Source organism: Cheilinus undulatus, linkage group 12 (assembly GCF_018320785.1).
Source record: "Cheilinus undulatus linkage group 12, ASM1832078v1, whole genome shotgun sequence".
In the NCBI taxonomy this organism is placed as follows: Eukaryota; Metazoa; Chordata; class Actinopteri; order Labriformes; family Labridae; genus Cheilinus; species Cheilinus undulatus.
The window spans coordinates 22754003-22770668 of record NC_054876.1 but is presented as its reverse complement, the minus strand read 5'-3'; the positions used below and the strand labels follow the sequence as shown (position 1 = coordinate 22770668).

At 40.5% G+C, this 16666-nt stretch overlaps 2 protein-coding genes across 5 annotated transcripts in view; both read right to left on the bottom strand.

The window, feature by feature from the left end:
* Positions 1–15382, bottom strand: LOC121518637 (spidroin-1-like). 4 transcript variants are annotated; one of them, XM_041801089.1, is made up of 29 exons: positions 15076–15382; positions 14775–14843; positions 14314–14415; positions 13540–13581; positions 13181–13411; positions 13051–13098; positions 12654–12707; positions 12232–12324; positions 12064–12087; positions 10567–10581; positions 10372–10416; positions 9237–9470; positions 8903–9061; positions 8755–8793; positions 8622–8678; positions 8246–8515; positions 8106–8162; positions 7683–8030; positions 7554–7595; positions 6729–7205; positions 6102–6584; positions 5940–5966; positions 5398–5835; positions 4610–4663; positions 4356–4436; positions 4147–4194; positions 3846–3869; positions 2457–2522; positions 1–1854 (listed from the first exon to the last, which is right to left on the bottom strand). In XM_041801089.1, the coding sequence occupies exons 1-29, from the start codon at positions 15128–15130 to the stop codon at positions 1811–1813; spliced, it is 3726 nt and encodes a 1241-aa protein (XP_041657023.1). In that variant the 5' UTR covers positions 15131–15382; the 3' UTR covers positions 1–1810. The 4 variants fall into 4 exon arrangements, with proteins under 4 accessions (XP_041657023.1, XP_041657024.1, XP_041657021.1 ...); XM_041801090.1 differs by having other exon boundaries at positions 4147–4191; XM_041801087.1 differs by lacking the exons at positions 1–1854; positions 2457–2522 and having other exon boundaries at positions 3707–3869; positions 4147–4191.
* The window catches only part of LOC121519230 (glycine-rich cell wall structural protein-like), a 1638-nt gene continuing 159 nt past the window's right edge, over positions 15188–16666 (bottom strand). Inside the window, exons 2-5 of the mRNA XM_041802071.1 lie at positions 16121–16666; positions 15983–16015; positions 15678–15853; positions 15188–15631 (exon numbers count right to left, since the gene is read on the bottom strand). Of these exons, the coding sequence (XP_041658005.1) occupies positions 15188–15631; positions 15678–15853; positions 15983–16015; positions 16121–16666 (1199 nt within the window). The remainder of the gene's footprint in view (positions 15632–15677; positions 15854–15982; positions 16016–16120) is intronic.

The following is a 16666-nucleotide window of genomic DNA, read 5'->3' as shown; positions in this document are numbered from 1 at the left end:
TTATGTGATGATGTGATAGCTTATTAGATGGTGCAGGGTGGTAAAACTTGTGAAAGTTGTTGTTGGTACCCCTCCCATTTTGATTTCTGCCACCATGTTTATGGGCGTGACCCTTCCTACGACGTAATCACGCACACACTCGCTAGCCTGTTCCAAATGCGTGTTCAAGAGATGCCAGGGAGGACTCTGACCTCGCCTCCAAGGGTCTTGACTTGGGAGGATCCTTCCCACAGAGTAAGGATCCTGGACTTTGAGAAACAGCTAACATTTCTTATTGCTTCAAAATAACTACTAACCTGACACAACTGTCATCAGTCATTTCTTTATTTCAGAAAGCATCATCTGAAAGTTTACAAAAGTGCATCATTCTCTTCATTAGCCACAAAAAGAACACAGATGTTAAGCAAACATGTTGAGGTACACGACAGAGACATGAGTGTAAGCTCAAAGTGAATGAGCGACTGTGTAAAGACAATGTTGAAAAGAAAGCACTCATTTTTAATCATTGTAGTACAAGTTTAACACCACAAAATACTTAATTAATACACAAAATATTGTAAAAAAAAAAGAAATTTAAAATGCATAGATAGCACTCAGCTTGTTCTGCTTTTTGTCAGCATAATTTAAAAACACAAGCAAATGTGAAAACTTTACCGACAGTGTTAAAAGAGGTACAACAAAATGAAAAAACACAGTAATCAATGCTTTATGAATGTCATTTAAGTGTTCTTATATTGTCTCACACTTGGTTTAATTGTATTCCTGAACAGCTAAAAGCTAGATCCAGGCCAAACATAACAACACATTATTTTACTATTCAAAAATATGCAAAAATACACTAACACCATTATTGCAATGTAGCTATAAAACAATGCATTTTTGGTCGGAATGGAAGAATTTTAGAGTGTTAACAGTGAGGGACCTTCAGCTTCCACTTTAGTTTTCACTCTTGATGCCTTCAGGCAGATAGAATGAACCTAGGCTGCTTTTCAAGGACCAGATAATAACCAGTCCAAACAACAACTGACTGAATAAATCATGTCTTTTTTTTGCAGTCCCCCCAAACCCTCAGCCACGTGGATCTTCTCCTAGAACCGCTCATACAAAAGATTCAAGTGATAGCCTGTGGATGCAAAAGCTAAGAACAGTGAACTAATAAAACAAACATTACATTCTGCAGACCTTAAATCCAGTCTAAATGGATGTAAGTGTGGCCTTGGAGACTTTTAACACTGTGTCAGCATGCAGACAGGTCTGAAGGAGCTGCCCTGAGGGTGTCCCTGTTAGCAGTCTTCACCCAGAGGATTCATGGTGATACTTGCACAGGAACATAAATGATGTTAAATATATTTAAAAAAAACAACATTAAACAGTTTCACAACTCTTTTGAATGGTTCTCAGCCTGGTAATCAGGCCCTAGAAAGAGAAGGACGGTGAACAAGGGAGGGAAAAATTATTACAAATGTGCCCCAGTCCAATCTTACAGTAACATGTGCTCTCTGTTGGAAAGTGTTGAAATATTTTTGATTTTAAAAATAGTCAAATAGATATCCTGACAAACAGGTTTTACCGCACTGCCGAATATCCTTTGACAAAAGAAATCACTTAATTTTGAACATCACCAAGGCCCTAACAGGCTGAGAACCATTGCTCTTTTTAAAAGAGACCTTTATATTAACAAAATAAAAGTGTAATATCTGGAATGTGTTGAAGCTTTAGCTTCTATTGCATGTATGAAACATTTACAATCTGGGAAAATTCAATAGCACCACTGTTGTTTTAATGAGGTCACTTCCTGTGTGTTGGCCTTTCACTTCCTCCTTCGGCCACAGTATTTACCCTGACAGCCAGCACCTAAACACAAGTACAAAGTCAATTATTCCTCAGTTAAAAGAAATCATAAATAATGTAAAAACCAAAGTACACTGTTAAACATTGTGTGTATCCATTTCAACAATGAAAAAACTGCATAGCAGGAAAGCTTTCCAGTGAGTTTATCTAGATTTTGACTGTCATTTGGGTTACAGTCCTTTATAGTGGTCCCATATTTGTGGTTTGACGATGACCAAGGCTACACTTGCAAATTAAAAAATAATAATAATAAAAAAATATATATAAATAAAAAAAGATTAAACCAGATTTAATGCAAAGTAAAATGTAGAATGCACAAGAAGCTGCTCCAATTATTGTGAAGTGGCTCAGTATTTTTCCAAAATTGAAGGATTTAAAGGAGAATTTTAATCCATACAGTCAGTTTATTTGCTAAAATATCTTCGTAAACTTTTAGTGATTTTGAAATACAATGCACAGCCTACCAGTCATCCAAATCATAAATGTTAGCATCATATCTAGAAAAATCCATGAGGAGTTTAGTGATATCTTAATACAAATGAATCTTTCAGTGACTTTAAAGGACACAGTTTAGTATAAAACAGCACAGTATGTGTGAACGTCACCTCTGTAGCCTCCAGCTCCCAGTAAGGCCTGCATGGCTGCATATTTGGCTGCCTTCTGTGCCTTTGCTAAAAGACATAAAAAACACTTATTCTGCAGGTATATACAGGCCCTTACTCTCATTACAGTTATAACAAGCATGATAAAATTTAAAGAAATGAACCACTAATTTTTAAAAGAAAATTCACAATAATGAACCTTTTGGTATTTTCAGTTTCACTGTTAAATAATATAAAGGGACATACACAATTTGCTTTTTCTCATTTGTACTAATGATTACAAGCCTTTACACAATTGAGAAAATAAGGACATTGGACATGATATATAAATGTCCTCTCATGAAATCTTTCTCAACAGGGGTGCCTTCTGGCATCATCAGGTGTGCCTTCAAAATGCTTTAAATTTAACCAAGAATATGTAGATCATTGATGAAAAAAATTATGTCATTTGCCCTTTTCCTTGAATCATGTCAGTGTCTTGGGCAGCAAATGAATAGTTAGCACTGTGTAAGAATCAAGCTTTTCTTTTTATTTCAGTTTTGCAGGGAGGCCAAAATACAAAATGTATTTTTAATGTCTATGCACCAATTCCATGAAAATAAAGGCATTTACTTGTTTTTTTAAAATACTTTAGAGCAGTGATTAATAACTAGTGTAGGCCTAAGACCCACCAAAGTCTCTTTTATGACAAACTGCAACTCGAATTTTCAAAAGGATTTTAACAATACATATATTAAATGAAAATTTTACAGCCCTGATCTTGAATGGATCAAAATACTATATGACTAAAAATACAGGAAAAAATAAGTGCATTTTACATCCTATTTCCCCTTGATAGTGGTTAAATTTTGGGGATTTTACACAGATCTTGTGGAAAGGCCTCATATATAATGAAAATTTACTTTATTTTGATTTACTGCAAAAAAACATTTTGTTTTACCTAGTATCTCTTTTAACTACAGGAAAATGAATTTTATGGATGTTTGGTCATTAATGGCCTCAGTACTTCATAGACTCTTGCCACAAGTCATGGCCAACTGAAAACAGCTTCATGACCCACTTTTGGGTCTCAACCCACCAGTTGAAAACCACTGCTTTGAAGGTTTATCTTGTTAATTCTATTACTTCATGAATCACCGGCAGTGATAGGATTATAAAATGTTGTTTTTAATAATACTTTTTGACAGGGGTGGCTTGAGATTTTTAAAAATTTTAAAGGTTGCCCTTACTGAAAAAATGTTGAGAAATGATGGTCTTATAAATTATTATGTTTCAGTGAGTACTTTCTATGCAGTACATAGCATGTGTATGTATTAGTTTCTCTGATATCTGCGTTAAGAAACTGAGTGATATAAACACATTTATCCCAGAGTATACAGCAAGAGTCCTTACTTTTTTGTCCAGCCCCTCCATATCCTAGGGAATGACAACAGCAAAGAGAGTTATAGTAAATATATTGTTTCTCTTTAAATTGGTGCATTTTTTCACTGTTTTCTTCACACTAACAGAAATGAAATATTGACTATTCGAGGCTAAAATCAAAGCGTTTTCTATATCATAGTTATGTGCCATCAATATGTGTCAGCCTTTTCTGTGTAAAGGTTTGCTATGTAAGAATTACTGTTTTTTATTTTAAATATTTTTCATTTTGAAACAGAGGAAGCTTAAATGTTTTGTAGTGATTCTGTCTTACCTGGATAGCTTCCACCAACCCCACCATAGCCAGGGACAGCACCCCCTGCTGGAACAATTGACTCATTACAGTCTGTAATGCAGTTAATGCTTCACTGGCAAGAGTGATCTCACTGGTAGGTAGGTAACTCAGATCTCAAATTTAATAATGCAAAAATGCATGCTCTATGTTACAGTCATTTATTCTATCAGTGCTCCATATAGACTGACCTGGTAAGCCACTTGCTCCTCCTACTCCCCGACCTGTTCCAGCAGACCCTCCTGCCCCTCCAGTTCCTCCTGCTACACTTCCTGAACAGAAAAGTATAAATGTGTAGAAATAAGACAACAACTTCAGATCAGCACGGAAAAACCAACAGACACCGTGTATACATATCAGAGGGAAAGCTTTACTGTTTCAGAATTTTAGTATTCAACAGCCTTATCTTCTAGACAGGATTTTCCTTTATTATCAAGAAACTCACCTGGCCCTCCAGCAATACCTGTGCCTGCTCCAGGAACCACACCTCCTGCACCAACTGATAAATATAAATGAGTTGGAAGTTAAGTAGATGTATATGAGCAAAGTAATGATCAAAGCAGAGAATAAAGTAGTGAACAAAGCAACAAATGAGCGAGCTGTAAGCTGAGAATTGTTTATGTACAAGATTTATCATAGCAACAAAATTCAATTTGATTTTATTTGCTTTGTATCTGTGTATCTTGTTCATAACAGGGGACTGTCTAAACTAAACTTGGCACAAAAAGTATGGAAATTTGTGTTTGGTATATTATTTCTTTGTTGTAATAATGCTTCTTGGCACTAAATCTTATACAGTTGGAAAGCTTGGTCATTACCCTTTTAAATGATGCCACATTTGTAAGGGACATGCATTTGTTGGATTACTATTATTTGCATTGCAGCACAGGTTAAGCTAGAAACTAAAGTAACATCTGTGTAAAGGACTAATGAGAAGGTGCTTTGGTAACAACTGGGCTGACCAGACCAGAGAAGACCATGTGACTGCAGTTTTTTCAAAGAGCAATATGCATGTCAACAACTAAGACATACAATATGGAAATAGCTAAATTGACACTTTTTCAGTGTTATCTATCATAAATGTGGGTCAGCTTATCACCCTGTATAGCCATGGTGTGAGCACTTGCTCAAAATATTACTGCATGGCCAGCATTCAGTAACATAGTGAATGTGTCTCAGAGAAAACAGAACTTTACAGAGCCAAATTTTTTTTAGGACTGTGGAGAATTTCACCTGGTCCATAGCTGGTTCCACCTAACGATGAGCCAAAGCCTGACTTAGAAGGCTTCCTGCTCCCAGGTGCTTGACCACCAGTTCCAAATCCCCCTGGCCCAGTTCCAGCACTTCCTGGGCCATAGCCTCCAGTTCCAGCTCCTCCTGGGCCAAAGCCACCAGGTCCAGCACCTCCTGGGCCAAAACCCCCAGTTCCAGCACTTCCTGGGCCAAAGCCACCAGGTCCAGCACCTCCTGGGCCATAGCTTCCGGTTCCAGCACCTCCTGGTCCAAAGCCACCGGTTCCAGCACCTCCTGGGCCATAGCCACCAGTTCCAGCACCTCCTGGGCCAAAGCCCCCAGTTCCAGCACCTCCTGGGCCAAAGCCACCAGTTCCAGCACTTCCAGGTTCAGCTCCAGCTCTGCTAGGACCGACTCCTGTGCCACTGCCTAATATTCCTGTTGAAAAGCATATCTGAATATATGAGCATAATCATACATCACTTATGCATACTTTTATGTATTTAAGTTAAAATTCTTCCTTAATCTATCTTAAGTCCCACCTGATCCAAATCCAGGTCCCCCAAAAGCTGAAAAAACAAGAGAAATGCTTCAATCAAATGGTTTTATGCCGACTACTTACTCTAGCAAAAATAATCATTCCTCAACCAATTTGGTCTTGACCATTAATTTTTTTTTTTTTTTAAATATATGACTTTACATACCAGATTTAGATGGTTTCCTTTTTCCCAGTCCTTGGCTGCCTGGCCCAAAGCCTCCTCCTGTTCCTGTGCCAGCACCACCTGGTCCAAAGCCTCCTCCAGTTCCTGTGCCAGCACCACCTGGTCCAAAGCCTCTTCCAGTTCCTGTGCCAGCACCACCTGGTCCAAAGCCTCCAACTGGTCCAAAGCTTCCTCCAGTTCCTGTGCCAGCGCCACCTGGCCCAAAGCCTCCTCCAGTTCCTGTGCCAGCACCACCTGGTCCAAAGCCTCCACCAGTTCCTGTGCCAACGCCACCTGGCCCAAAGCCTCCTCCAGTTCCTGTGCCAGCACCACCTGGTCCAAAACCTCCACCAGTTCCTGTACCAATGCCACCTGGCCCAAAGCCTCCTCCAGTTCCAGTGCCAGCACCACCTGTTCCAAAGCCTCCTAATATCCCTGTGCCGGCACCACCTGGTCCAAACCCTCCAGTTGTACCTGTACTTACACCTGCACATAGAAAAGAGTATTCCATTAACATCTTCTCTGTTAAATATCTCCAAAACTTAAACAACACTTAAATCAGAATGATGTCTTCCTTAGTGCAATTGATGTTTGTATATGAAATGCCTTTAAGTATGTATCAATACTCACCAGATTTGTATGGCTTTCTTTTTCCAAATCCCTGCCCTGCTGGTCCATAGCCTCCGGTACTGATGCTGGTACCACCTGGTCCATAGCCTCCAGTTCCTGTGCCGACACCGCCTGGTCCGAAGCCTCCTGGTCCTGTGCCAGCAACCCCTGGTCTGAAGCCTCCTGGTCCCGTGCCAGCACCACCTGGTCCGAAGCCTCCTGGTCCTGTGCCAGCACCACCTGGTCCAAAGCCCCCTGGTCCTGTGCCAGCACCACCTGGTCCAAAGCCCCCTGTTCCTGTGCCAACACCACCTGGTCCGAAGCCTCCTGTACCTGTGCCAACACCACCTGGCCCAAGGCCTCCTGTTCCTGTGCCAACACCACCTGGTCCAACACCCCCAGTCCCAGTGCCGATGCCACCTGGTCCAACACCTCCAGTCCCAGTGCCAACACCCCCGAGACCATATCCACCAGCTCCGGTACTACCAAACCCTGCACCTTGAAAAATGCAAACAATGCAAACAGTTTACCAATGTTTTACTACAGAAAGCTTGGTTTTATTTTATATTTTTATATTTTATATTAATGAATTCTTGCCTCATTTCTAAAAAAAAATGAATTGTTCATTTGTTATTCAGCTTGCCAAGTAGTTTTGTTTCTTTTGCTAGCATACGAAGCACTACTACAAGTTACCTAGCTGACCTGACTGTGTACTCAGAACTACTTAAATAACTACTTAGACTGTGTAGCATTGTATGGTATTATATTTAGTAATGTTCTATTGTTAGAAAAAAGAGCTATCAGATATTTTGTTTTTTCCTGGGCTGTAATGAAGGACTTTCTCACCTGGCACATAACCAGCTCCTCCAAGTGAGGATGATCCATAACCTGCAAGACAATTTGCCAGCCTCAATATTTTGCAATTGATACCTTATTACCTGTTATGGTTAGTTCTATTAAACATGACCTTTGTACCTGATTTTGGGGGCTTTCTTGAACCCAGTCCTTGACCTCCAGAAGTATAAACACCAGGAACGACACCAGCCCCACCTGGTCCATAGCTGCCTGGTCCTGTGGCAACACCACCGGGTCCAATCCCTCCTGGTCTTGTTCCGGCACCACCCAGACCTGTCCCTTCACCACTGGGTCTATATCCACCTGGCCCTGTTCCACCAGGTCCATAACCACCAACACTAGTACTGCCAGGCCCAAAGCCACCTGGTCCATATCCTCCTGTTCCAGTACTAGCTCCACCAGGTCCACCTGGCCCAAAGCTGCCAGGACCAGTGCCAGTGCCAGTGCCAACAGCTCTTCCTCCATAACCTAAAAGACAAATATGGATTCAATGTTTGTTTTTTGTATAACAGGTTTTATCTTTATGGTCATTGTGTGTCATACTTTTTGGTGGTTTGCCTGTGCCTGTACCAATTCCTGGACCAGTGCCATATCTTGATCCTGGATAACAGAGTATATAAGTTTACTAAAATTTCAGTTAGATGATTTTAAGTAAATATTTGATTGATTTTAATTCATCTTACCACCAGGACCTACACCACCACCATATCCGCCCTGTCCACCAGCAACTCCACCAGGCCCTGTTCCCACACCTCCACCTAAACCTCCAGTTCCAACACCTCCAACTCCAAGGGCCCCAGCACCACCCGGACCAAGACCAGTGCCTGCAAAGCTCCCAGGTCCCACTCCATATCCACCAGGCCTTGCACCAAAACCACCTGGACCAGTTCCATAACTTCCAGGACCTGCACCATAACCTCCTGGACCAGCTCCAAAACCACCAGGCCCATATGCTGATAGACAGTAGAAAAAAGAGATGTTACATGCAGCATCTTTCATGCCTGAGGACAAAATTCCAAGGAAAGAACAGGGAAGAATGTAAGGGAAAATATATCCAACCTTTGCCTCGTTTTCCGGTTCCTTGTCCTACTCCAGCCCCTGTAGGGTAACGTACTCCTGAGAGAAAAAAAAAAAAAACCTGATTAATACTACATTTCGGCCATGTTTTGGCTGATAGTGTAAGCAAGCATACCTCCACTTGGTAAGACTCCAGCTCCACCAGCACCATAGCCTATGTTTAACAAAACAAACAAACACATTTTGACATAAGAATATTTACTGTAAAGGTACATGGGTTTAGAATAAAACACAGCAATTTTAGACACTGAGGCATAACTCACTTTTTCCAGGTTTGGAAGCTCCAGTTCCTATTCCACCAGTTCCACCAGTGCCAGGTACCAAGCCCACTCCTCCTGAACCTCCTCCAACTCCTCTTTGACCTCCTCCTGTCCCGGTCCCTCCTCCTGGCACCCCACCTACACCTCCTACTGCAGCACCATCTGGTCCATTTTAAAAAGATATGATAGAATACTTGAGAGTTATTGTAAATAGTTTGAGCTTTCATTAATATACTTTTTAAAAGAAATTTTATACATTGGCTGGGTTTTAAGTTTGATACCAAGTTGCAATTAATAGATCATGAGAAATATTTGAGATGGATGGAAGTAAAAGCACCTTTGGGTGGTTTTGGTGTTCCTCCTACTCCTACTCCTGGTCCAACTCCAGTACCAGTTGCAGGGCTGTCCCCTCTTCCAGTTCCTGTTGCACCACCTGAAACGCCTCCTGAAGCTCCTGCACTGGAAGGACTCCCTCTCACGCCTCCCAGTCCTCCATCTGTTCCACCAGTGATGCCTCTTTCTTCATCAGGGCCTCCATCTCCTTCACCAGGAGTGTCTCCTCTCGGAACACCTGCAGAAAGTGAGGTAAGTTTGAAATAACTATACAAATGGTGATTACTACAGGCTTTAATAACAAACTGACCTCCAATGAATAAAGGACAGTTTGTTATTAAAGCCTGTGGCCCAAGGAGTTTGAAAAGAAACCCTCTTTCTGGCAAAGGTCCAGAATTTTTTTACATAGATATATGCATTCTCATGTGGACTGATAGCCAACAATTCTAAACTAATCCAGCGTTACCATCTGATTATTTTGATGTGTGACACTTGCTACAGCTTACAACTGCAACAGATTTTCCAACATTGTTGTATCATAGAGTCCATTTCTTATCCACCTTTGTCAGTTACTTTCTCATTTGTAAATGAGAATTTTCTTCAAAGGTCAGAATGCTTTGTGTATGTGTTACACAAAGCATAAATCTTCCTTGTCATGTCATTTTGCTAATTCAGTCCCAACAATCTCTAGATATTTGGGGCCCTCAAGTATTTTTCCTGCAGCAACAGTAAAACCACCTGCTCCCATGAGATTTGCATTGTGCCCCTAATACAACCCTATAATTTGAAGCTCAACATTAGCATTAATAATTAGAGGAGAAAATTTCAAGACCCCTTTTTAGGATTTATTTATGGATATCTTATGCATTTATTATTAATAGGACAGTGGATCAGCTGCAAACAGGGGTAAGAGACAGGGAAATTAACCACAGCTCAGGTTTTGAACTGAGGCTTCAATGCACATGGCATGCGACCAAACTGCTAGGTCCAAGGTCCTCCTTAAGCTTTATCCTTGCTGTCTACTGGCCTGTTACTTGCCTTGTTTATAGATTTTTAAACCAGAATATGTAAACACAGAATGCAAGTAAACTTGCAAGTTTTTAAATTTTTTTACAGATCTAGTAAAAACTTTTATTCACCTGGGGGTTTGAGTGGTTTGGCTCCTGGCAGCATCCCGCTTAAATCTGTGAAAAGAAAAGACAGCTAAGTTTGATAAAAATGTGTATATTCTTTGACTTTAAGATTAATGCCAGAAGTATGTTGGAGCAAGAATCATATTCAGGAATGTTGAATAAAGGTGCTTTGCACTGTATGACTGTAGCTGGAAATCTCACCTCCATCTGCACCACCTGAATTTTAGGAAAAGAAAAAACAAATAAGGTCATTCCAAAGTACATCTTATTAACACAACAGTCCTGTTATGAAAAACGTGTTTGTGAGAATTATGTAGTATTAGCTTGCTGAAAATATATATATTCTTAATCTAGACATTCATAGAGGTCTGGAACAGCTTTTAAAATGCATTTCCAGAGGTTCAATTTTAGGATTATATTCGCCTTGATTGTTAGGTATAGTAGGCCATGCTTTATTTTGTGTTAACAGATCAGTGATAAGAACCAAAAAAAAAAAAAAAAACCTCTCAGGTAGTTAGTTCAGTGACATCTGTGAAGCATTTGAATGAATAATTGATTTCATAAAAATTAGAAGTAATTGTGATAGGTAAGGTAAGGTAAACTTTATCATCCCCTGCTATTTTACAGCCGGCAGAAAATAAATAGAAACATACGACAAAACATATGCAGAATCCACAACATACACAGGTTACCAAGCATGCTGATGTATGCCGCTGCGGTTTAAATGGGCAGATCAGATCAAGTTATTAATGAGGCCAGTAGAAGCCGGAATAAATGAACTGTGAAATTGTCTTGTTCTATATATTGGTACCATGTACCTTCGATCAGATGGCAGCAGGCTGTATTTGCAAGAAAAGGGGTGACTCTGATCAGCATGGATGGCTTTGGCCTTCCTTGTGACTCTGGCTCTATAAAGTAGGGAAAGTTCTTCAAAATTTGTCCCTGCACTTTCACCACACGTTTTTACAGTGCTGTTGAGTCTGTTTTTATTTTTCAGAATTTTAAATTTTAAATTAACTTGATAAAACATGAATAAAACATTTTCATAATAGACACGTCTGTTTTTAATTTATAACATTAACATTCGTTGGTGAGCAAGACTGCATCTGTGCTAGTATCAAAGGTCAACAAATTATCAATGATTGTGCCAAACTACCTGTAATGCTGTACAGCTTTCACAGGCTGGCTCTGAATAAAAACAGGGTAAAGAGGTTGGGGCTTTTTCTTAAAATCAATTATCATTTATTTTGTTTTTGAAACATTAATGTTTAAAATAAGGACAATAAGCTTCCGTAACATTTTATGTTCAGTCTCTTTAATAGCAGTAATCCTTTACTATTAAAAATCTTTAAATTTGCAAAACAAATTAAAGTTCTTTAATTTCTTGATAATGTTAGTAGTCAGAAACTTGGTATAGTCTTTTTACATGGTAACAGTGTTTCGACATTGGTACTATCCTCTTTCTTCTTGAGTTGTTTCTAACCTATCGATATATTTTTACAAAATATTTATGGTTGTTACTTAACTTATACATTTTCAACACTCTATTTGAGAAAAGAATTATATGTTGTCCTCTATATTGGTCAGTATCTCTCTGATTAGTGTAATGAAATGAATGAACATGCACAGTGAGTAAAACAGATAAACATGCATTATGAGTAGACAAACATGTAACACTGGATGTGAAATGAATCTGACCTGGTACGGCTGTCCCATTGACACCTGTTAAGTAAAAACACATTAAGGGGGAAAGGAACAGACTTTACAGAATGAGGTTTCTTGTTTGATTTAGCTTGTACTACTTCCAAAATTTATTTTTCACTCTATAGAATTTATTTAGAATTCATTTCAAAATAACAGAAATACCTGGTTTTGCAGCAATGATTGGTATTCCTGTGCCACTCAGGCCATCTCCATCACCTCCTGCACCCACTGGTCTACCAGATAAACCAGTACCTCCTGTTTTAAAAGTAATGGCATGGACTTCATATGTGGTAAGTATTTTACATAAACATTTAAAATGAACATTAACTTCTTGACAATGTTATGCAAAAAAGTGTTATTATAATGACTTAATTCTATGAATTTTTCTTTTCTCAGGTAACAATAGATGTATTTTTTCTTTTCAACTTTTTTTTAACCATATGGGTCTTTTTTTTTTTTTTTTTTTTTAAGAAACATGGTTAACTTTTACATATTCAATTTTATTTCCTCTTGGCACAAAATGTGCAAATAATTTTCAGGTGAACAAAGATAGACTCTCAAGAAACCAGTCAGGTCTAACGCACCTTCTCCTGCAGAACTCCCAGACCCCTCTAGCACACTGCCAGCAGCTCCTTCCCCTAGAATAAGAATATTTTATTCAACACCTGAGATTTTTAAATTGTAGTGTTTTTAAAAGGTAGAAATGATATGTGTATGAATAATCAGCAAATAAGCCTTATAACAATAATAGCTTGGATTTAAATGACACATTTCATGGGACCCAAGGTCACTTTACAGAGGAACAGAAGACAACACAAAAGACAAAAACTAAGTTAAGTTTGCATTTGATGCTGCAAAAACAGTGTTAAAAGTAGCATCAAGTTCTATTTTTATATTAGAAATAATGTTAGTGTATTACTGTTTAATAGTACAAAATCTGTGCTTTTCACCGACTTCTTTATGCAAACACTGTTCAGACACCTTCTGCTCCTGGAGCTTGTGTTCCTCCTGTGGCACCAATTCCTCCTCCTGAACCAGAAGACAGATTATTTCACAGAGATTTCATTTTAAACTTTCTGTCCATCTATAATCCTTAAAAAAGGAGGCTTACCCGTGGGTCCAACTGTTGTCCCAGTACTGACACCAATGCTGGTACCATTCAACGGAATCCCAGTGACAGTCCCTGCACCTGGTAGTGCTCCTGCTGCTCCTGTTGTCCTGTTTCCATCCCCTGCTCCTGTGGTGATGGTCCCTGATCCTACTCCTGTAGTGCTGGTCCCTGTTCCTACTCCTGTAGAGCTGGTCCCTGTTCCTGCCCCAGGTGTAACTCCACCAGGTTGCCCTGTGGATTATGAAGAAGCGCATTTGGTTTATCATGAAGGTACCCTGGCTAACAGATTAATTTCTTTTTTTTTAAATTTACATGTCATGTATACATGCTGTTATGTGACTTATCAAACAATCTCTTACCATATTTAGCAGCTTTAGATTTAGATCCACCTGTCCCGTAGCCTGAGGAACCCAACAAATAAAGCGGGATGTAAATATTGATAGAAACCATTAAATGAACAGAAATAACATACTGCACAGTGAAATAGATTGTTACAGGAGACTTAAAGATAGCAAGACTTATGTTTGTGCATGATCACTATTACAGATTAAGCTTTCTGTTATCTAATCCTACTGCTAACTTTAATTAAAATGTTAAAACTGGGAAAAATCACAACTTTGGAGCTGAAATCAAAATTATAGCTTTGGTAGACTTCACACATAGGAAAGTGGTTGATAAAATTTACCAATATTTGGAGCAACCTTCCCACTCTTCATTTTCATTCTATCATCCTACACTATATACTGCAATTCTCAATACTGACCAATAGAGGTCAATAAAAGAACATTTCATAAAATACTTGTATGTGATTAAAGCTTCAAAGCGTCTCAGGTCTAATGCTCACAAAGAATAGGTGTTATGCAGGTAGTTACACCAATCTAAACCTCCACTGCTAGTTTCAAATCACCCAGCCTGTAGGTTTAAATGGGTTTAACATTTGTGAAGGATAAAGTCTTTCAGTAAGAAAGATATACATACAGTTTACTACCCAAATCTGCTATGCCACAAAGTAATCCATCAGGAGTGTTTGGAGTACTAAAATTAGGACTTAGCTTGGCCTCTAGGAAAATTTAATTAGACAAAACCTAATCTGGCACCTGAAATTGTTAAATATCCAGACTCTGATACTGTACCGTAGCCTCCGCCTGGTCCATAACCAACTCCTGGTCCATATCCAGCAGGACCATATCCTGTTCTCCCTGTCCCAAATGCTCCACCAGTCCCAACAGGTAACCCTTGGTAAGATTAGATAGGGAAGGCATATAGTTTAAACATATACTTCAACTACATTGAGTCTTATTATGTTTTCATTCTATTGATATAAACGCAACTCTGTGTATTAAGCTGTAGCGTGGAGGTATCAGATGTTGCCATATTTTGTCAATGCCTGTCAATATTTCATCCAAAGACAACATAACTTAATGAAAAGAAGTACCAAGATGCAAATGCTGCCCATTACTAAATAGTTATGGTACTTAAACAGCTTTAATCTGAATACTAATTGTTTAATAACCTTTATTTTTTGTAGATGATACTGTATACAGACTCTCAGATCCTTATTTCTTATGGGAAGTAATACTTGGTCTAAACTCACCCAGTCCACCTCCTGTTCCAACAACCTGTCCACCTGCACCCAGAACACCTCCAGCACCTCCAGGCAGACCTGCAGGGAACGTTGTTATCAGGAAATTATAAAACATAAAATAGTGGTGCTGTGTGCAAGTAATGCTGTATCTAAAGAAACCAAGGAAGACAGTTCAGCACATGATGGTAGGGAATAGTACAGGTAATCAGTTTACGTTTAAAATGGGAACATTTTGTGAAATGTATAAGTTAAAGTTAATATAATAAATAAATCAGAGTATTTTAGATCTTTTCTTAAGGTTGTGTCTTACCATATTTACGAGCTTTTGCTCCGGCATAGCCTGCAAAATGTAAGTACATCAACATCTTTAATGAATCAAAGGACTCTCATCACTTCAAAAATCTGATCTATTTAAATATCTATCATCCTACCTCCTGGTCCATAGCCAGTTCCTCCTGGCCCAAAGCCTGTACCAGCACCGCCTGGTCCCAATCCTCCTGGTCTGTAGCCTGTTCCAGCACCACCTGGTCCCACTCCTCCTGGTCCGAAGCCTGTTCCAGCACCACCTGGTCCGACTCCTCCTGGTCCAAAGCCTGTTCCAGCACCACCTGGACCCACTCCTCCTGGCCAAAATCCTGTACCAGCACCACCTGGACCCACTCCTCCTGGTCCATATCCTGTTCCAACACCGCCTGGTCCCACTCCTCCTGGTCTGAAGCCTGTTCCAGCACCACCTGGTCCCACTCCTCCTGGTCCAAAGCCTGTTCCAACACCGCCTGGTCCCACTCCTCCAGGCCTGAAGCCTGTTCCAGCACCTCCTGGTCCCACTCCTCCTGGTCCAAAGCCTGTTCCTGCACCTCCTGGTCCTACTCCTCCTGGTCCGAAGCCTGTTCCAGCACCACCTGGACCCACTCCTCCTGGTCCAAATCCTGTTCCTGCACCACCTGGTCCCACGCCTCCTGGCCCAAAGCCTGTTCCAGCACCACCTGGTCCGACACCTCCTGGTCCAAAGCCTGTTCCAGCACCACCTGGTCCCACTCCTCCTGGTCCAAGGCCAGTTCCAACTCCAAGAGCTCCACTTAGCATACCTTTTTTAAAAAAAAAAAAAGAAAAATCAAGAAAGAAGAAGTGGTTTTTTGTTAACCTCTGATGTTCTTTTTTTGAAACATATTCTAGGCACTATTATTTAAATTCAGGAAATAGTTTGCGATGCTTACCATATTTACGAGCTTTCGCACTGGCGTCATACCCTGAAAATCAAATAATTATTTCATTACCTGTCTTAAAAAGGAGTCTTAAGCTATTTATGTTGTAATGTATTAATGTAAGATATATTACCAAACACTTTTGATTACCTCCAGGTCCTGTTCCTCCTAATCCAGTTCCAGTGCCACCAGGCCCAACACCAATTCTCCCTCCAGGGCCAGTTCCTGTTCCACTTGGACCATAACCGAGAACCCCTAAGCCAGTACCAGCACTGCCGGGTCCAACACCTCCTGGTCCGAAGCCTGTTCCAGCACCACCTAGTCCCACTCCTCCTGGTCCAAAGCCTGTTCCTGCACCACCTGGTCCCACTCCTCCTGGTCCAAAGCCTGTTCCAGCACCACCTGGTCCCACTCCTCCTGGTCCAAAGCCTGTTCCAGCACCGCCTGGTCCGACTCCTCCAGGCCCGAAGCCTGTTCCAGCACCTCCTGGTCCCACTCCTCCTGGTCCAAAGCCTGTTCCAGCACCGCCTGGTCCGACTCCTCCAGGCCCGAAGCCTGTTCCTGCACCACCTGGTCCCACTCCTCCTGGTCTAAAGCCTGTCCCTACACCACCTGGTACAACTCCTCCAGGTCCGAAGCCTGTACCAGGACCACCTTGGCCGATTCCTCCTAGTCCTCCAAGACCTCCTGCCTGAC